Here is a 21,666-nt window from a genome sequence, read left to right on the forward strand (position 1 = left end):
TAGCATGATTAGTTTAAAGAGCTCTCTTTCGCAAGCCCATGTCATAGAAAGTAAACAAATTGATTTGTTTGAGAAAACAAGTTCCATGCTTCCAATTTTTTTCCCTGGTTCGACTCGGTCAATTCGTTGCGGTTGTAAAAAAGTTTGTTCAGGTTTCTGGATTATTTTTTATGGTTAATTCGGTCAACTCACGCGTTCTAGTATCCAGTTGGGACGCCTGCGTGCTCAAAACGACTCGGAATTGGCAAATGCAAATGCTATAATTTTGGGACTCTAGCGGATTGTAACAGGCGCGTTCATGGCGATGGTGATGAAGATGAAAACATTAATCAGCACTATATTACTTACAGTGTGCCTGTGTATGCGTATCACCCTCTCTGGGGCTGATCCGTACATTAATAACGTTTGGAGTGGTTGTGGGACTAGCGAATATGGAAACGGTAGCGCCTTCCAGAGTAATCTAAACCAGGTTTTGGAATCACTGGTGAGCAACGTCTACCTTAGCGGATTCAATATTTCTAGTGTTGTTGATGCTGCGCAAAACAACAACAGTACGGTTTATGGGCTTGTCCAGTGCAGGGGAGATTTAAATTCCTCCGATTGCCAACAGTGCGCATCCACGGCGAAATCCAGGCTCGTTGACGGATGCCAGAACACTTCCGGATTCATTCAATTAGATGGCTGCTTCTTACGTTACAACAATCATTCCTTTTACGGCAATTATAGTGACAGTGGGCTGGAAAAAGTTCTCTGCAGTCCCCTTACCAGCAGTCAGTCACAACAGTTCTCAAATACTATTAAGGCCATGCTCCTAAATATTGCCAATGAAGCGGCGCAAAGTCCTAAACATTTTGCTGCAGATTCAGCGGTTGCGCCATATAATGCGACGGATCATATCTACAGCATAGCGCAGTGTTGGAGAGATTTATCCTCAACAGATTGCGGATCGTGCCTGGATTTTGCCCTGTCACAAATATCGGGATGCCAGACTGGAGCTATTGGCTCTCAATTCGGATCCATGAACTGCTATTTGCGTTCTGACCTTTACACATTTTTCAACGCTCTGCCTGAATCGGGTATTTTCCTCATATAGTTTACCATGATAAGGATATCTACTAGTTTTGTAATGTTTTTTCTTTTGCGAATTAAAAGGTAGCCAATTTTCTTGTGCAAATTTGCAGGAGGCAAAAGATCTGAAGTGCTTGGAGGCAAAAGATCTAAAGTGCTTGGAGTAACTCTGGCCGTGGCATCCGCTATGGTTGGGTTAATTGCGGCCATTGGCCTTTGCATATGGAAATTTTCATCTCGAAAATTTTGGCAACAGATTTCTCTAACCAGAGGTATCATTCAGAAAGCTTGTGATTTTTTAAATGATCACTCTTCTTTCGGGTTATCATGTTATTTTTATATCAATTACTGGTTTTGGAAATATTTTGGAGATCACAAGATTTTAATGGATACATAGTACAAATTAACATCTAGTCTTTTAGTTTGTAAACAGGTTACATTGGAATTGAATTTTATGGGCAAAATCATAGGTTGTGATAAACCTGGAGTCAAATATCCATTTTTTCTGAACCACTTTAACAATCCCCTTAAACTTGATACAGGGAGAACAACCTGGTCCCAATCACTTTAGGTTAAAGTTTATATTAAAAAGTTTTCATCTCCCTCATTACATAGATAACTAGCTTCTGGATCTGTTAGTTATGTAGGATATTTTTTTAAGCAACCATTTCACCTAAAAATTTACATTCCCTCTTTTAAAAGTGCTACATCTACTATTTTAGTATCTATCTAAATGGTCCATTCCATAACTCTATAGGATTCCATGCGCCAATGCACTACATGTATGTCTGATCAAAATCTTTTAAAACCATCCGTATTCCTGTGCAACACATATGACTGAATTCCTGAAGAAATATCACACATCACACTATCTTCTTCACTAAACTTCAACAATCAAATTGATTGATAGTAATTAATTGTTTTAATTCAAAAATAATTTCATTAAATTCAAAAAAAATTCGTAATATCTCCTATCTGAAGTCCGTTTCTCCCTGAAATCTGAAGTCAGTGTTTTGTCTGACGGCTTGTTATTGTTTCCGCAGCCCAGGAATTGGAAATTAACTTGTCCTCTACTATAGCAAATCTGGAACTTATATTCAAGTACAGTATTCTGAAGGAGGCTACAAGCAATTTTAAAGCAGAGAATAAGCTTGGTGAAGGGGGATTTGGATCCGTTTTCAAAGTGAGCGTTTAGCATTCAATTACTTACAGATTTGGAGGCAGCAGCTCGAGCATTATTGAAGAAAACAAATAATTTTGAAATTCATTGATCTGCTGCAGGGGGTTCTCTCAGATGGCAGAGAAGTTGCTGTTAAACGGCTGAAAATAGGTTCAAGGCAAGGAGATGTGGAATTTTTGAATGAAGCGAATCTCATCAGTCGTGTCCAGCACAGGAATCTAGTCAAATTGCTTGGTTGCTCAGTTGAAAACTCAGAAAGGCTACTCGTTTATGAATATCTCCACAACAGTAGTCTCGACAGGATTATATTTGGTTTGCTTTTAACTATTTAACTGGTTAATGGCTGCATAGATCCTTGATTTGTTCAAATTTGTGTATGTAGCTTGCTAATGTTTTCACTGCCGGTGATGCAATAATTGCAGACATAACAAAACGCCATTTACTTGACTGGCGAGCGAGGTATGAAATCATAGTGGGAACTGTGCGTGGGCTAGCATATCTTCACGAGGAGTCTGAGATTCAGATCATTCATAGAGATATTAAAGCAAGCAATATTTTACTGGACAATAAAAACAGACCCAAAATAGCGGACTTTGGTTTAGCCAAACTCTTTGCAGAAGATGAGAGCCATGTGAGCACTAGAGTTGCAGGAACTCTGTAAGAATATTTCTCTCTACAGTTCAATATGTCGCCTGAATTTATTTAAAAACTTACCATATATTGACTATGTAATCTAGAGAGGTTTAAACTTTAAAACATGGAAATTTCATCTACATGACATTATGCAGAGGTTACATGGCGCCTGAGTATGCCTTACGCGGACAGCTGACAGAGAAAGCAGATGTATTCAGCTTTGGAGTTCTTTTACTTGAGGTTATCAGCGGAAGAAAGAAACATGTTTTGGGTGATGATGTTGGTGTACATGCACTTAGACTAGCTGTAGATGCACCTAGATTAGGTCCAGTTAACTCATTGTTTGCATGCATGTGGCACATAAGCACACTTAGCTTTAGTTAGCTTTAGTTATTGCATGCACAACTAAGCTTAACTTAGTTGCTTTTGTGTATTTATTCTCAACTTCATAATGTAGAATTTACTTTTCATTCTTTCTCAATTCTTGCTTGCTTTCTTCGTTCTCTTGCAAGCTTGTTATTGTTTTACAGATCTAGATCTATCTGTGTATCTCAAAATCTTACATGGTATCGGAGCACAGGGATTTGTAATCAGTGCACAAGCAATTTTATTTGCAGGTTCAGAAGATTGAAGCAACAACAAAGAATGGAGTCTAAATTGGAGTTTCCACAATCCGCAATTCTCACTCCATATAACTATTTCGAATGGAAGCCAAAGATTCAACTTCATCTCAGAAGTAGAGGCTTATTTCGAATAACCATGGAAACGGAAGTTGAACCAACATCGGCAGTGGAGAAATCAAGATATTTCAATCGCATGGACGAGGCCTTCGGCATCCTATGTTTATCTATTTCTCCAGAACTGCTATTTCATGTTGAATCATGTTCAACTCCAAATCAGGTATGGAAAATTTTGGAAGAATTGTTTGGAAAACAAGATGAAATGCAAGGTCACATTCTCGAAAATGAGTTAAACTCATTAGATCCGAGAAACTTTGAGAACATTCAAGATTTTTTCACAAGGTATAAAGCTTTGTTGGTGCAGCTGAAAGGATGCGGGATCGACAAATCCAAGCAAGAAAGGCAGTTGATTCTTTCCATTTTATCAAAACTTGGTCCAGAGTATGCAGTATTCGTTTCTACATTCCACACAGTCAGATCTGCAACTGGTGCAGATTGGAAGCCTCCCTCACTGGATACTTTTATTCAGTCTTTGATGCATGAGCAAGATAAGCTCATCAAAATGGGCACACTTAAAAATTCCAAAGCGCATGCACTCACTGTGCATGCAAAAGGAAAGGCAAATCCTAGATCCCCCGATGGATCATCTGGCTCAAAGGAAAGGAAAGGAACGAAAGGAAAATCAATGTGAAATTATTGCCACCGTGGTTTTCATCCTGAATCTGCATGCATGAAGAAGACTATAGATCTTATGGCGCAGACACTCCAACAATACAATCTTGAAGACCACATTCCTGAGAATGCTAAGAAGAAGTCTGAGGAAAAAGCACCCGATCCAAGAGAAAAAGCACGTCATCCAAGAGGTAACGGGCATGCTTTGATTGCTCTTCATTCTGCACCACAAGAATGGATCATCGATTCAGGAGCTTCACATCATATGGCTTCTTCAAAGGAATCCTTTTCTTTTTTGCATGCATACTCAGGTCCTCCCATCCTCATGGGGGATAATTCTGCAGTTGCAGCAACTGGGCAAGGAAGAGTGCAATTCGAAGATGGAAGGTTTGAAAATGTCTTGCATACTCCAAGGCTTGCTGTGAATCTTCTCTCAGTGTATCAGATGACACACACTGGCAGTGGAAGGAAAGTGGAATTTACCCCAGATTCCGTGAGCATCTATGACATGCAAACCAATTTGAAGATTGCATCTGGCAAGGTAAATGATCAATCTCGTCTGTATACATTTTCTGATTTTGTTCCTCAAACCTCTGTTAGATCACTAGTTGTTGAACATCGAGATCAGACTTCTGCACAAAAATGGCGCAGCATGAGTGATATCTTTGATAATCCTGCCTCTATCCCTCTATTTGAGGAAAATCCGCAAGCACTCTTAACTATGGAGCCATCCATGCCCATGCATGCTTATATAATGCATGGATCTGATCCACAAAATTATGCAGAATCAAATAGGCATCATGAATGGGAAGCCGCCATGCATGATAAATATAGCTCTCTCATTGAGAACGAGACTTTGGATTTGGTTTCGTTTGACGAGGAAGAAGGCGCGGCCAAGGCCTATGACCGAGCGGCCCTCAAATTCCGGGGTCGAGATGCCATTACTAACTTCAGTCCTGCAAGAGATGAGGATTCAAAGGCTCGATTCATGAGGGAGCACAGTCAGGGAGAAATCGTCGACATGCCTTTCATCACTGATTTTTTCTGCTCTCCCATGTTCGATGTGACAGCCAAGTTTTCCATACCCACCTACGGTTTCTTTACATCCCCTGCTTCTATGCTTCCTCTCATGTTCTCTATGCCGAAGACCGTCTTGGAGACTCCAATTTCGTTCAAGGACGCTGATTTTCCAGTAAAGACGCCGGGCCTTCCACCGATCTCGAGCAGAGATCTGCCGACTGCGTTGCAGGACAGGTCGTATGAAGCCTTTTTCTGGTATATGCATCATTTCTTGCGCCTTCGGGAAACAAAGGGGGTTTTGATAAATACCTTCGAGGAGCTGGAGACTGAACCAATCAAAGCCCTTGTGGAGGGAAATATATCTATTAGTGCCACTTTTGGGCATCGAATACCCCGCGTTTATCCAGTAGGGCCCGTCATTTCTTCGTCGCCGCTTGAATCTCGTGACAAACTTCTCCAAGACCGGCGGGTCGATTGCCTCGACTGGTTAGACCAGCAACCCCCTTCGTCGGTTTTGTTCGTCTCCTTCGGAAGCGGTGGTGCCCTGCCCAAGGCGCAGGTTACGGAAATCGCCCTGGGGCTAGAAGCGAGCCGGCATCGCTTCCTGTGGGTTTTGCGCAGTGCTTCTGAAAGAATCTTTCAACCCAGCAAGGTAGAATCCGTATTAAATCGAGGACAAAATCTTTCCCCTCTGTTACAGTCATCATCCAAAGCTTTGCCATTTTTTAGTAGAACCAATTCTTTCGGGGGTCCCAGGGTTGGTGAAGCTCAGCCAGAGGAACGATTTTCATGTGGCGATTCTGTACTAGACTGCCGCCTGTCGAGTCTCACCCCGACGTCCTCGGCAACGTCAATTGACACCGAATTTGTCGTTTCGAAATCTCCTCCATCGTCTGAATACCACTCCGAATCCTCATCTCCACCACCGTTCTTTCACAGTTTAAGAATGGGCGATTCGAACGTGGCTGCTGCGATGGCATTTGGACAATGCCCGGGTCCTCACGTTTGCAGAGAATTGTCCAAACGGAGCTTTAATTTTTCAGTCCAGCGATCCGCTAGTGTTAGGGTTTGGTTCATGTCCCTCATCTGCGGCGGCCTTGGCTCGGCCGAGGCCATTTTCGCGGGCATGTTGACGGTGGACGTGACGGCACCGCCTCCGTCCCGAGTTGCAGCGCCTCGATCCTTTACCCTCGCGAGCAGGAGGGTTCGTCGGAAAACTTCCAAGGTTTGGACGTCGCAGCAGCATACCATTTGGTGGCAACGGACTGGGAATCTGAAATCAAGACTACTCCGCCGGGATCGATCCTCCGACTTCTCGAATCCCACCCCGGGAGCGAGAAGTTTGATTTCAAAACAAACACTGGTTCCGATGGACAACGGCAGCGATCAAGACTTTTTTTTATTTTTTTATGCATTGTATATGGGTACCTAAAATGGCCGTGTTGCCGGGACCCATTCATTATTGCATCACACTCACCTAAGTTACGCTTAAGGGGGGGTGTTGGTGTACATGCACTTAGACTAGTTGTAGATGCACCTAGATTAGGTCCAGTTAACTCATTGTTTGCATGCATGTGGCACATAAACACACTTAGCTTTAGTTATTGCATGCACAACTAAGCTTAACTTAGTTGCTTTTGTGTATTTATTCTCAACTTCATAATGTAGAATTTAGTTTTCATTCTTTCTCAATTCTTGCTTGCTTTCTTCGTTCTCTTGCAAGCTTGTTATTGTTTTACAGATCTAGATCTATCTGTGTATCTCAAAATCTTACAGATGACATGGAGTTTCTCATTGAAAGAGTATGGTTCATGTGGATCTCATAATTCTAGTTGAAATTTTCTGAAATTTCCATAGCTAACTGAACCTGATGCTGTTCTTGTTGATATTGACCACTCAGGCATGGAGATTGTATGACACAAAGGAAGCATTAACACTTATGGATCCCACATTGGAGGGCAGTTTTTCGTGGGAGGAAGGGACTAGGGTGATTAAAATAGGTCTTATGTGCACTCAAACAGCTGCAGCGTCGCGGCCTTCAATGTCCAGGGTGGTGTCGATGCTGACAAGTGGAGAATCCCTTCCGTCGCCAATTATGCCTGCTTTCATAGATCTGGGTTACGTGGCACATCCTGACAAAACGTTTAGTACAACATCAACCTAAATCGGTACAACGACTACCTCAACGACATTCTTAGATATCCATGCAGCTGTGGATCCTTCATCAGACATGCCGAGGTGAAAAGCAAGCCTAGCCTGTAAGTTTTATTTTTATGTCCACTGATTACAGGAGAGCGTTACTTATTGTGCGTCACTCCGTTGCACATTTAAACCGGTCAAGCCATGTATTTAAATTCAACCAGTCAAATCAATGGGCACCGTTAATGGTCTGTATATTTGCGGTTGCTCTTGGCATGTCAAATTTTTTTTTTCAAGTAAAAATGTATTTTTGATATTTCTACGATATTAAAATAAAAAAAACACAATCATTTGCAGCTGGCATAGTAGTTTATTTCATTTTTAAAATACATGTTATTTTAGTATTTAAATTATGCTTTGGTTATATATAAAAACTTCACTAAAAACTTAATTGGTCATTTAGAAAAAAGGTTAAAGAAAAAACTAACAAGAAAACACCATTACTGAACAATAATTGCAAAAGGAAGATCATGTAATTACGATAACAGTTTAAATATTATGTTCGCTGTAATAATAAAAGATTCGAAAATCATTAAACTGTTATTGTAATTACATGATCTTCCTTTTTCATGATTACAGAACAAAAGAAGCGCAATTTCATAACTTCATTGCTATCAATATAAAATACAAATCGCAGTTTATTATTAAAATATTTTCTTTGGAAAGAAAAACTTGTAAAATTAATTATTAAAATGTTTTTATGGAACGGAAAAAGCTTAGTTCTAGGTATTCGTGGTGTATTTGTGAACTCCTTAATAATAAACAAAACTTTAGGAAACACACATTGTTTGCAAAGTATTCATTCTATATTCGAAAATATTAAACTCTTGAAGGTTGATTCCCAAGAATTCTGTATTCGAAAACATCAAACTCTTAAAATGTATATTAGTGAAAGTGGAAGAGCCATTTTCTGATGCAGTTGTCTATAATGAGACTTTTTGGAAGTCTTTCTGGTGGGTTTTTCAGGTCAAAATCCGGCAGAAATTTATTGGAATCGCAAGTTTGATAGCTAGTTTCTGCACAATCAAGGCATCCCAGGGGTTTTTCAGGGTGCTGAATCCAAATATGCACTTAAAAAACCATTTTAACTGCAACAAATCAAGATTTAACCTCAATTTCTTCCGCCGGATTCCGTCACCGGAATCTCCAAAAAGTCGCATTATAGACAACTCCTTTCCCGATGGGGTGATTATACGGCAACAAATTTATGGCAAGAGAATTAAGAGTTACGATGTCAAATATGGTGATGAGGCTCTCCCATAATTTCATTTTTCTGACCAGTGTTATAATTTGCATGGGTGTTTTTTGTATAGATAAAAGAACAACGACCTTTGGTGATAGAGCCAGGTTCTATACATGGTTCCTCAGGGAATACGCATGGCATCTCCACGTCTAGGTCTTCTCAAATTAATTGTTTGCAGCTAGGACTGGGTAGTTTTTTTCACTACGGAATTATAAGTAAGGTCATTTTTTTTTTGTCTTCTTCGATATGGTGTATTATCTAACAGATGCGGAAAGCTCATTTTTTAGATCATCATGCGACAATGTCTTGGAATGGTTGTACACTTGGCCCTTGTCATGCAGGTTGTTTGGTGCTCACCTCATCGTACTCGTCTCATCACATCCACAATGTATTATATAGGTTCTACTCTCCTCTCAAGGTGGCAGAAAGATGGTCGTTTCATCGTGGTGGTCGTTGTGTGCCGCCTTGAGTCTCATGTGTCTCTATTCATATGGTGGCTATAAGATGTCTGGGTCAAAGTGTTTGGAGGTTTGTTTCCACTCATATCCCCTCAACTAGTCATAATAGGGCCGCACTGTTGTCTTTATCATTGTTGGGTTTTACAATGTCTTTTGGTCATTTGCAATAAGGAATTAAGAGTTATACAAAGTAGTTTTCTTTCTCTTCTAAAGAGTCAATGTTCTTTGTACTCTTTCTACAAAACTCAAGGACTCGCCTGTCCTTCAAATTGGTCGTAGTCTTACCCTCCGCGTCTCACCAGACCTTTGAACCCTTCGTGAGGCGTGGTACCCCGATAACTTCTCCATTTGGTTCTGAAACACATTATGGTCTTTCTAAATCTTTGGTTTTGCAAGTTGTGTTAATTCTGCTTGCTCCCGGTTCACAAACATTTAGGGGCTTTACGCAACTTGGACGATCATTAGTTGGGGTTTGTGACGGGTATCAATTACTCCTCTTCCGCCTACGTACATGTTCCTCTTGTCTTACAGTTAAATTTGCAGTTGGAATCTTTGTGAGATTGCACTCTTGGCGGGTCAGTCCTCAGGTAGTTGCTCATTTCTCTATGTCTGTTGTCATTCGGTTTGTTTGCATGTACTATATGGATCCATGCCAAAGATTGTCCACCTGTAGGGGTGGGGCTCCTAGGGCATCCTCCTCAAGACACATGAGTCATTTTGGGTGGGAATCAGTTGCAAATTATTTTAATGTCACCCCTCTTATGGCTAGAAAGGAAATTTTAAATCTGGAAGCTAAGGAATTCGGGGATCACAAATATTTCTCTTATTCAAAGATCATGGCAACAGTTTCAAATGGGTTCTTCATCTAAGAAATTTTCGAAGAAGAAGAATGGATTTTATTCACTCTATCACCCAACATCGTCAAATGGAGACACTGCTCAGCATGGTCGTTCGTGGCAAGCAAGTGGATAACTATAAACTATTTGCTATTGAGGAGGATATTAAGAGAACCTTGCAGGACATCAAGTATAATCTTGATGATATAGTGGTAATATTGAGTTATGTGGAACGTTTTGTGGTTTCAGAACCAGACACTAACTCAAATGATCAGCAGGAAGAGGAAATTGTATCCACCCCTCAACACCATTCATGGACACTCTGATCTTCCTTTGATCACCACCCATGGAAACTCTTCTCCTCATTCGGGAGTCATCATTTTGTACTAAAATATCCACCAAGCAAGCGGTTTTAGTTTTTGACGTTGGAAGGAATTTACCTTGTCTAGTGATCTTATTTTATTTTCTTAATTTTGCAAGAGCTTACTACTTGTCTCCTATATGACCTTTAATCTAGATTTTTATATGTCTATAATCCACAACCCTCTAGATACTCTATAAGGTAAATACTTTTTGTAAAGTTTGCTAATGGTAGTTTCTGATATATGTATGCCAATATTGATGGACTCGTGATCCTTCAGGTCAGATGATGAAATGAAGGGCTCCCAATTTAATATCTTATGTAATTCTTTTTTCTACCAATAAAAATACATTGACGAAATTTACAAAAAAAAAATGGAAGTGGAAGAGGCATATCGTACGATTTCTTTTGGGTTTACAAAGATATATGGAATAGGTTAAAAAGTTTTTCAAATTATAAGGGAAGGTTTTCGAGGGTTTGAGGAAAGAGGTTGATGGTATAATTACTATATTAAAATAATTTTAAGTTTGATTGATATTTGTATAATTTTAGTGATAGTTATTTATATTGTTAGTAGACTTGTATAATTTTGGTTACTATATTTCATAATTGGATAGATCTTTGATTGATTTGCACACACATATTGTAGTTGTGTAGATCTTTGATTTAATTGCACAATCCTATGGGATATTAATATCCCATAGTTTAACAAATTGTGGTCCATCCAATATTTAGTTTGGCCCAAATATAGGTTTAATTTATATTTAAAAAGAAAAAGAAAAAAAAGAGAAACATAAGAGAGATTAAATTTAGGAAAAAATAGGCATGTTATTCGATAGAAGTAGATCCTTTGTTGAAATTTTATGATAAATTAGAAATATTTTGGAAATTTAATAGTAAACATTCTTTTATTTGATAAGATTATTTGAAACTAACAATAAATATTATTTTGATTGTGAAAACAACAGTAGACTCGAATACACTCAGACGTGCATTGTGACCCCAACACCACTTTACAGTTGGCGCTAGGGTTTTGCATTAGGGTTCCATGACGGGATGCTCAGGGGGGAGGATCGCTCCCTCCTACAATCAGGAAACCACAAAGGGAGGCAAGGAAGCAGGAGTGAAGCACTTCAAAAAACCGTCGGAAAAGATTTCAGAAGCAAGAGGCGAGGAGACAGTTGGAGGAAACGAATTCCAAGATCAGGAAGGAAATCAACAGGAAACAAGTAAAGAAAAGGAGAAGGGAGGCGGTAGCAGAAAAACGACCTCCACGAGAACTACGGGAGTTTGTAAACCCAAATCAAGCATCATTCCCCGGGTCATACTAAGTGATCTAGCAATTCAAGCGCATAGGGACCATATGAAAGAACATGCGATCATTTGCAAGTTCATAGGGTTATGGCCAACGGAGAAGGCATTACGTATCTGGATTAGGAGACATTGGAAGCCAAAGGGAGAAATACATTTACATCTGGGTTCTAAGGGCTCCTTCACGGTGGTGTTCGTGAGCCTAGAGGACAAAGACAGAGTGTTCGAAGGAGGGCCTTACTTCTATGTTGCGTCAGAACTCTACATGTGGCCATGGATGATGAACTTTGTCCCGGAACGTGAGACATTTACATCTGTACCAGTTTGGATTAGAATATACTCATTACCTCTAGATTACTGGCAACCAGATTCTTTGAAAACCATAGGCAACAAGCTGGGGCATTTTCTAAAGATATCAGAGGCAACCCTTAAAGGTAGATATACCTCCTTTGCCCGAATATGTGTGGAAATGGATCTATCTGGAGCCCTTTCGGAAGAAATAATTTTATAGGTATATGATGAAGAATGAGTGAAAACGGTGGACTATGAGCACATACCATTCAGGTGCCGCAAATGTCATGAACACGGCCATCTATTCAAAGACTGCCCAACAAACAATATGGACAACAATGGGAAAACCTCTTTGGATAGAGATCGCGAAGGTTTCACCAAGGTAGGGGGCAAAGGTAAAGGGGGTAAACGGCCACACAAGAAGATCAGTGAAGACAGATACACAAGACACAACAACTTCAAAATCGTAAAGGAAGTAGAGGAGAATATGGAGACAATCCAGGACAGGGAAAATGTATTTAAGGAGCAGGATACAAAAGCTGAAATGGAGGATATCACAGTAAACAACCAGCAGAAGGAGGATCTACCAAGCTACATGGAGATCAGTAAGGACCATGAGATGACTCCAAGTGGGATAGGAACGGAGGAAATGAACTACAGGAGATTCTAGACAGGGAAAATCTAGATCTAGAAATATTTCTGGAACAAGGAAAGAACAAAGGAGTGGACTCCTTGCCAAAAGAAGATTATGATCGAGTTCAACAGCTCTTTCTATGGAGGGCACAATCGAAGGGAACGGGTGTCAAAAGAAACTACGAAAGCCAAGAGCCAAGTGGGATCAAAATGATGGAGAACTCACAGGCACAATCTCCAAAGAACTCAAGAAGGAAAAGAGGAAGGAAAAGACAGAATGAACTGCTAAACGAATGTGGAAAACTACTGATTAACTCAGGTAAGATGAAAGATCTTACCAGCTATTCCTTTACTAACCTTTCTTAATGAAGCTCACAACTTGGAATATTAGAGGTATAGGTAGTAGAAGGAAACAAAGGAATCTAAGTAACAGAATAAAAGAAGAAAAACCAAACATGGTCTTTATTCAGGAGACTAAATGTTCAATGGATAAAATAAGAGAAATTCATAACAAATGGTTAATCAAGTATGAGTATTTAGAGGTTAAGGCAAATAACTCGGTAGGTGGGATTCTCACGCTGTGGGATCCACAGAAATTTGGAATCCTGGATGTTGAAGCATCTAGGAACTATCTATCTTTGGTGTGTAATCCTGTCGGTGATAAGGAGACATACATGATAACAAATGTTTATGGACCTCAAAAGCAAGCAGATAAACTCAAGCTTCTTACCTCTCTGGAAGGTCTAAGAGTAAGACATCCCAATATGCCTTGGATAGTTGCAGGTGATTTCAATATGATAAAATCTCTTTCAGAAAAAAAGGAGGCACTAGACAGCTAGGCAGAGACTCTGAAGCCTTCCAAGATTTCATTATGAACATGGGACTAGTGGAACCTGAGACTTGGAACAATAAAAGGGGAGGGGTTTCCCAAGTGGCTTCCAAACTTGATAGATTTATTGTTTCTAAGGATCTCCTCCTCGCAGGACTAGCCATCACAGCTTCCATTCTACCCTTTGGAGGCTCAGATCACTGGCCAGTTCAGCTAGAAGCTACCTTTATGGGCACTCCGAGAAACAGGCCCTTCATATTTGAAAATGCCTGGCTTGCACACCCCAAATTCACCAGTAACATTGATAAATGGTGGAAAGAGGAGTTGGATATCCAGGGTACTAAAGTGTTCATGCTCCAGTACAGACTGAAACATATCAAATCCAAACTTAAAGTTTGGAACAAAAAGGAATTTGGCGATATCCTCAAAGCTCGAATAGAAACTGAGTAGAAACTCCAGGAAATCAATCAGATCAATATCGCAGAGGGCTTAAATGAAGAGAGGCAAAAACTAACTAACTCTTTGTAGGAAGAATGGGATTACTGATGCTTACAAGAGGAAATTTTCTGGAGACAAAAATCTAGGATTCAATGGATTAAAGAGGGAGAGGGAAATACAAAGTTCTTCCACAAATCCACTATGGCCCACAGAGCACACAATAGAATCACAAAGATTAAAGATTCTCAGGGTATTGAGCTTGTCTCTCACAAAGACATGGAATCGAGTCTATTACAATACTTCTTCAAAATTGCAAAGGAGGCAATGGAGGATAGGTCTAGGTTCATTGATCAGTTCACTCAGTATATTCCTAAGTTGGTTACCAAAGAGGACAACCACAATCTCAATAGGCCAGTCTCGGAAGAGGAGGTCAGTGAGGTGATTAAGGAAATGCAAAGTGGAAAAGCACCAGGCCCGGATGGATTCAATGTAGACTTCTTCAAAGCCTGCTAGGAAATAGTCAAACAGGACATCCTCGAGGTTGTGGAAGACTCGAGAAAATCCAAAAAGGTTTTGAAAGCACTGAACGCTTCCTTCATAGATTTAATTCCCAAAAAGGAAAATTCTATGACTCCGGATGGATTTCGATCCATAGCCTTATGTAATGTGGTGTATAAAATCATCTCCAAAGTGATAGCCAATAGACTCAAGCCCCTGCTACCTTCCCTCATCTCGGAAGAGCAAACAGGCTATGTGGAAGGAAGACAAATTCTCAACAACATCATCCAAGCACATGAGGTGGTACACTCTCTCAAATGCAACAATCAAGCAAGTATGATCATTCAGTTGGACCTTGCGAAAGCCTATGACAAACTTAGTTGGTCTTACATCAGAGCTATTTTAAAAGCCTATGGATTTGACCAAAACTAGATAAGATGGGTTATGGCACTAGTTACCACGACCAGCTTTTCCATTCTACTTAATGGAGCTCCTTCAACTACCTTTACACCTTCCAGAGGGCTCAGACAAGGAGATCCGCTCTCACCTTTCCTCTTCGTCCTCATGATGAAAGGGCTAGGAAGGGCAATCAAAATGGCTAATGTTGAAGGTTGAATTTAGGGTATCAAGCTCACCTCGGATGGAGATGCTAACACTCATCAACAATTTGTGGATGATACTATGTTGCAAGGCATACCCATAGTTAGGGAAGCAAGAGCAATCAAAAATATCCTAAACGACTTTGCTATGGCAACAGGTATAGAGGTAAGCCTCAACAAGTCCAAAGTTTTTTTCTTTAATACTAATATTGCTATACAAAGAAACATTACCAGGATTCTTGGTTTTCAAAGGGAACAGTTACCTTCCAAATATCTTGGCATTCCTCTTACTGACAAACCTCTAAGCAAGAAAATATGGGAACAAATTTTAAATAAACTTCAGGACAAGATCAGAAAGTGGACATGCAGATCTTTAAACTTAGCAGGGCGGCTTGTGCTCACACAGGTGGTACTGCAAGCCATTTCCATTTTCATGTTTGCAGCTCTCCCTGCTCCTCAAGGTATTAAGCAGCAGATAAGGAGCATACAAAGAGACTTTCTGTGGGGCAGAAGGGAAGAGAAAAAGAAGTGGGCTTTAGTTGCCTGGGACAAGCTCTACAAGCCCAAAAGCCATGGCGGCTTGGGGCTACATGATCCAGAGACTCTCAGCAAAGTTTCGGGAGCTAAGCTTTGGTGGAGATGGATCAAGGAGCCGAATGCCCCCTGGGCCAAGCTTTGGAAACAAAAGTATGCCAAGCATTGGTAGGAGAAGGATCATATTAGAATGTCAGGAAAAATAAGGGGCTCACACATTTGGAACCTTGCTTGGGAGAATAAAAGCATTGTTCAGCAACACTGTTTCTAGGAAATCCGAGCAGGGGACCGTGCTCGATTTTGGGAGGACAGTTGGCAACAGGAACCCATCCTGTATAGGAATGACCTGGCAGCCCTCAAGAGAGACACAGATAGCAAAGGTCTATTAATGGTAAAATATTTCTGGGACCAGGGAAGGAATAATGAAAAATGGAGGAAATGGAAGGATCTAAGTTACAGTGATGAGAGTCCTTTGAAGGCCAAGGCAGATGCTCTTATCCAGAACTTAGAGCATAGACAGATTCTGGTTTCCTCCTCACCTGACCAATTAAGATGGGGGAAGAATAATGAAGGTAACTTTAACCTCAAAGAGGCAAAACAGGCAGTCACAGGATTTAACTTTGTGAATACTGATCAAGTTTGGAAGGAGCTTTGGCAAACTCCTCACTGGATGAAAATAAAGTTATTCATCTGGCTAGTGCATCAAAGAAAGATCCTAACTTGGGAAAACCTCATAAAGAAAGGCTTCAATGACCCTTCCAAATGTCACCTCTGTGGTTCACATGAGGAAACGATTGAACACCTTCTCAACTTCTGCCCTTTTTCTGCTAAGGTGTGGAACTGGGTGGCCTCAATCTTTAGACAAACTGACAGGGACAGTCTCAACGTCTCCAACACTTCGAAAAACTAGAGAAAGAACTTCTCAGGGAATGAGATCATTAACAAAGCCTGGATGCTGGTACCAGGCTTTGTCATTTGGAATGTTTGGAAAGAGCGCAACAGGAGGATCTTCAAAGATAAAGCTAGCGAGCCCCAACACATAATTGATCAAATTCTAAAACAGCTTAAAGACATAGTAAAAAGCCTATTGAAGTCACTTCCTAAGGATCCTCCTCTGCCTCAAGAGGAGAATATTATACTTAATTTGGGACTCCAGTCCATCAGTCCTCAAGGATTAATAAAGGGAGTGAGAACAATAAACACAGGGGCTAGTAGTTGGAAGCCCCCTCCACAGGGTTTCTTCAAGGTAAACATTGATGGAGCTTCTAAGGGCAATCCAGGGGTAGCTAGCTTTGGGGGTTCCATAAGAGATCATCAGGGGCAAATAAAATACATCTTCCATGGCCACTTGGGGAAGGGTACCAATAACATGGCTGAGCTCTTAGCATTAGAGCAATGCTTGGAAATCCTAGTGGAGGCAAATTTACAGAATGCTATCATTGAAGCATATTCGGAATTGATCATTAGAGCAGCCAAGAAAATACACAATGGAACTTCGCCAGATAAAGTGTCGAAGCATTGGAAGCTACTGCAGGTTTTTTACCGTATACACTCTCACCTGCAAACCCTTAAAACGATAAGATTTGTTCATGTGAAAAGGAAAGCAAATATGTTAGCGGATCGGTTGGCCAACGAAGGAGTGACCAATAGGGACAGGGATTCTCGGCATGCTTGGGAGTTGTTACCTACCGAAAAACTGTGAGAGGATTGTTTCCATTTGGCAACCAAAGATATGGAACTATGGGTGAACAGAACTGATCAAAGGGATTCAGGAGACAGGTAGGAGGATGGGGTCACCTAAATCATCTACATTTTTTGATTTTGGCTGCTCTCCAAAACTCTGATCACTTTCGGTTGAATGATGAAGGTAACGAATCGGGCAACACCACAGATCTGGTTGCCTATTTGCATTTGGCACAGCGGGTATTTGACGGAGAATCCAGGCAGAAGGCTCAGAAATGTCTGTGGGAATGGTCTGACGGTCATCGCTTGGTGACAAAGCGCTCTGGTTTTTCCACGAAACTGCGGATGCAAAACCACAAATGGTATATCGGGCAGGATAAGAATGGTATCTGGTTTTTTGTTATGTGCCTCCGATTCCACTCATCGTGTGACACGTTGCGATGAGAGGTGAGAGAAAACCACCCTCATCGGACGGTTAACCCCCACGCTTCTCGTCCGCCCGATATCCACGATGGCCGTTGGATCGGGGATGGGTAAGCAATGGCGGGATTTGGTTCATGTATGTTGCTTGAGAGTTCCGGACCCAAAATTATTTAGTGTTTTTAACCTATCACTGTCGTCGGGTTCGTTTGTTGATTGTAGAGTGTTTCGTTGTGGGTCCCAATGTCGACCCTCGGTGGGATACTTGTAGGCTTTGTGTGGGCCTCGGTCCATGGTTTCCAGGGCTTCTTTGAGCTTCTTTTGGGTTTCTGCTAGCCCTGCTGGCTGGGACACTCTCTCAGAGCGGGTAAGGTTTCTTGTACATTATGTAATTTTGACTAGCTTAATAGAAGGTTCTTCTCTTACTTATATAAAAAAAAAAAAACAATAAAAATTATTTTGAAAATAAAATATATCATATAATCCTTTTGCTAATATAAATAGAATTATCAATATATATTTTATATAGTTGAACATAATTATTGGTATAAATTTGATATACTAGGTCGTAAATCATTACATAAATAAATTATCGTCTTAGATTTGTATTGTGAAAAGAAATCATAAACTATATATTTAGATAAGTTTAGTATTAGAATTATTACTCTATAATATAAAAATTAGGTAGATAAGTTGGCACAATTACATAGGTTTCTATTGAATACATTTTTGAATGAATGTTATTTAGACTAGGAGGGTGCTCCATTGCTAATGCCCGTCGCATCCTAAAGATGAACCACCATTGCTGGTTCGAAACGTCGATGAAAAAGAATCCTTATGCGATGTATCCGAAAGATAATCTAAATAATAATGAAATTCGCAGAAACCTCAAAGAAAAGATAGTGAGTTATATTTGTGCATATGCTATAACATGATAGTAGATAAAGGTTATCTAGTTTTTTACCCTAAAAAAGAATTTACCATTCATGTATAGGGATCCTGTCCATAATTTCTAGTTTGCTGTTTATATTAGAAATATAACCATCAAATTTCACCCACACAAGTAAGCTTTTCCCAATAAATGTCATACCATATTTTGAAATCTTCCTTTGACATCGTAGCCCTCTCGGAGTAATGCTTCCCCACCATTTATTTTGAGGAAATGCATGTTGTCATGCATTTTTCATAGAATCATTACATCAAAAACTTGTCATTCAACCTATGCATCATGGTATTTCTATTGAATAGGAAAAACTATTTGGGACTTTCTTCAAACAACTAGAAAATAAGAATTTCTTCAAATGCATGCTAGGTAACCTTTTCATTTTTGGGAGCAAAGTGAGGGTACTAAGCCAGTGCTAGAGTTTGTTGTAGGAAGACTTGTACATCCAACATATACATAAGATTTGGATTCTTCTCAATTCTGCTAAGCATTTCAGTAATTAAATGTCCACAACTTGGAACCTATGTTTCTGCTAGTTTCAATCTCTACCTCTTTTTGAATAGTGTCTTTGTGAATATTTCTGTAATGAATAATCTAATGGAAATGTTCTAGAATAAGAAGTGAGCAAAACACCCAATTGTTATGGTATTCTTGACCTTAAGCTTTGGGATGAAATACAAAAACCCATGAAGAAAGATGTAAATGTGGAAAATTCATGCCTATGTCCTCCAAAGATCCATAGGCCACATATTGATTTAATATTGATGCATATATGTGAGGATATCAACATAAGTAAGAGTTATGATATAAGATTTAAATCAAAGGCTTTAAATGGACATAGGAATTGGATTATGAAATGCAATAGTTTGGTGGTGGATGTGTAAATCATCAGGATATTTGACACATGTGCTCCAGCTTAACATAAATCAAAAGCAAAGGAATGGCAATCATATGAACAACAATTCGTAGATGATGAAGAGGAACACAATGTGGAAGATAAGTCAAAATATAAATTTAGAGAAGGATATTGATGGATGCCTAAAAGTGTGGGTTGAAGAAACATTGATCCCAATGGTGGATAGAGAAGAAGATAGCAATACCTTGAGGGTGGTAGCTGGAATCGAATCCCATCACAAAAAATGAAGAGAATTTATAAATTTGAAAACTCTTTTTTTGATAAGGAGTTTATAAGCCTTTCAAATCTTGGACATACAATTTATTATAAGAATTATGATCATTCAATTTATAAAATACAATGAATCATCCTTGAACGTTATCTAATCATGATGGCATGACATTCAAAAGGAAAAACAAACAATATCAATGACTATTTTTCAATAGAATCTAAATGAAATTTACATGGAAAATATAGTCTCCATTGAATTTCTAAATATTTAAAGGATATCCTTTTTTTTAGAAAAAGATACTAAGAAATAAAAATAATTGTAAATCAATAGATGTCATTTTACACAAAATAATCCATGACATATAAAAAAATGGATGAGAACAACCCATCTTGATTCCTCAAGTTTTTATTTTGAGAACAACTATAACATTTTTAAGACAATGCAATTGGGTTTAGCTTGTGTGATTTGGAGAAATGTTGTTATCTGCTCGACCTAGGTTCAATTCTTGCATGTGACATGTTCATTTCATAATGAATTTATTGTAATGAGTTTGAGCCTTGATGTCTAAGTAGTCCCTCAAGGGCTTAAACATATATATTCCAATATCTCTACATCTTGGGTTGTTCTCCTATTTCCTTACGTTTAAGGAAGATAATATTTTGTCCAATAAAAATAATTTTAGGTCTTCTCCAAGACCAAAAGTGGTTTTAACCTAGATAGTATCAACCAGAATAATAGTGTCTAGTGTGGTCATGGAATTATTGATGGTATACAACAATAATTTCCCATTCCTAAAATAACATACACCAATAAATTAAAGCATGCTAGTGACTACAAAATTGAAGGCATGTGTAGTGGTTAATAATGCAAAATTTGTGTGTATAAAATGAAGAATAAAAGAGTCATTGTGCATAGAATGAAGTCTATAAATATGACATGCATCTTTATTAGGAAGAATAATAATGGGAGTAAGTTGGTCGCAAACAAACAACATTTTCAAGCAACTTTTTGAGTTTAATCCAATAAAATTTTCAAATATGGTTAGAGATACACCATGATTCAAGTTCCATACATATTGGAACTTAGATTTTTGACAACCATTCTAAATTGACTTAGATGCTATAAAAACCAAGTAAAATTATAAATCAATTAGAAGTTTGTCTTTCATAGTTTGTTGGATTTTGATAAGGGATGCAAGATTAGTTCATTTAAAATATTTCAAATAATAATGAGTATAACATCAAAACACTTACAGGAAGTGTTGAGATAGCAACAACTCCTCTAAGTTCTACCTTTATTGCAAATATTGAACAGAAAGGACCCTTCCTCCTTTTTATAATGCTTGAAATGTTGATCTTGGTTGGAGTTGTGGATTTTGATTGAATTAATTTAGATTTGAGTCTCCATCCATTTACATGATAAGTTTCATTTCATACTAACATTATACAATTTCTTAGTAGTTATTTACTTTATTTAATTTTCATTCTAGTTTATTTGAGTTTTTTACTTAATAATTCATGATTGAAAAGTTTTGCTCAAAAATTTTGATAGAGTCTAGATTTTGTTATTAAAAATCTTTTCTATTAATCATTCTGAGTTAAAATTCTTTAAAATACTTCATATTTCCTAAAATTTTATTATGTTATGACATTGTACTAAGCCTCTCAACATTTGAATTTTTAGTCTTTTGTGTTTTACAACATTCTTATTTTTTATAATTTTTTTGAAAACATTCTTCAAAGCCCTGTTACCAAAACTTTTACAAGTTTAGAAAAGGTTTAGAATTTTATAAAGAGTGCAACATGTTAAGGTAGATGAAAATTCAAACATGAAGGATTGTGATGAGCTCTTCAAAGAAGCAATTCCCAAAAAAACCAAAAGATCATAAGTTAGTAGTTTGTGTGGCATGTTGCAAGGTGCGCCAAACTCCAAACCAATGAAAAATGTGTGGAACAGCATGGGTGAAGTGAAAAATGTGTGGAATACAAAAGATTAGAATTTGGAAATCTC

At 38.9% G+C, this 21,666-nt stretch overlaps 1 protein-coding gene across 1 annotated transcript; it reads left to right on the forward strand.

Moving 5' to 3' along the window:
- Positions 1 to 298: 298 nt before the first annotated feature.
- Positions 299 to 7,417, forward strand: LOC149237077 (uncharacterized). The gene is made up of 8 exons (XM_089369136.1): positions 299 to 1,076; positions 1,182 to 1,340; positions 2,112 to 2,251; positions 2,350 to 2,560; positions 2,671 to 2,905; positions 3,037 to 3,206; positions 5,019 to 6,616; positions 7,154 to 7,417. Exons 1-8 carry the CDS (start codon positions 299 to 301, stop codon positions 7,415 to 7,417), a joined length of 3,555 nt encoding a protein of 1,184 aa, XP_089225262.1.
- Positions 7,418 to 21,666: the final 14,249 nt, after the last annotated feature.

This window comes from Pinus tabuliformis, chromosome 8, assembly GCF_031772625.1.
Source record: "Pinus tabuliformis cultivar Carrire ecotype Pingquan chromosome 8, CPIR1, whole genome shotgun sequence".
NCBI lineage: Eukaryota > Viridiplantae > Streptophyta > Pinopsida > Pinales > Pinaceae > Pinus > Pinus tabuliformis.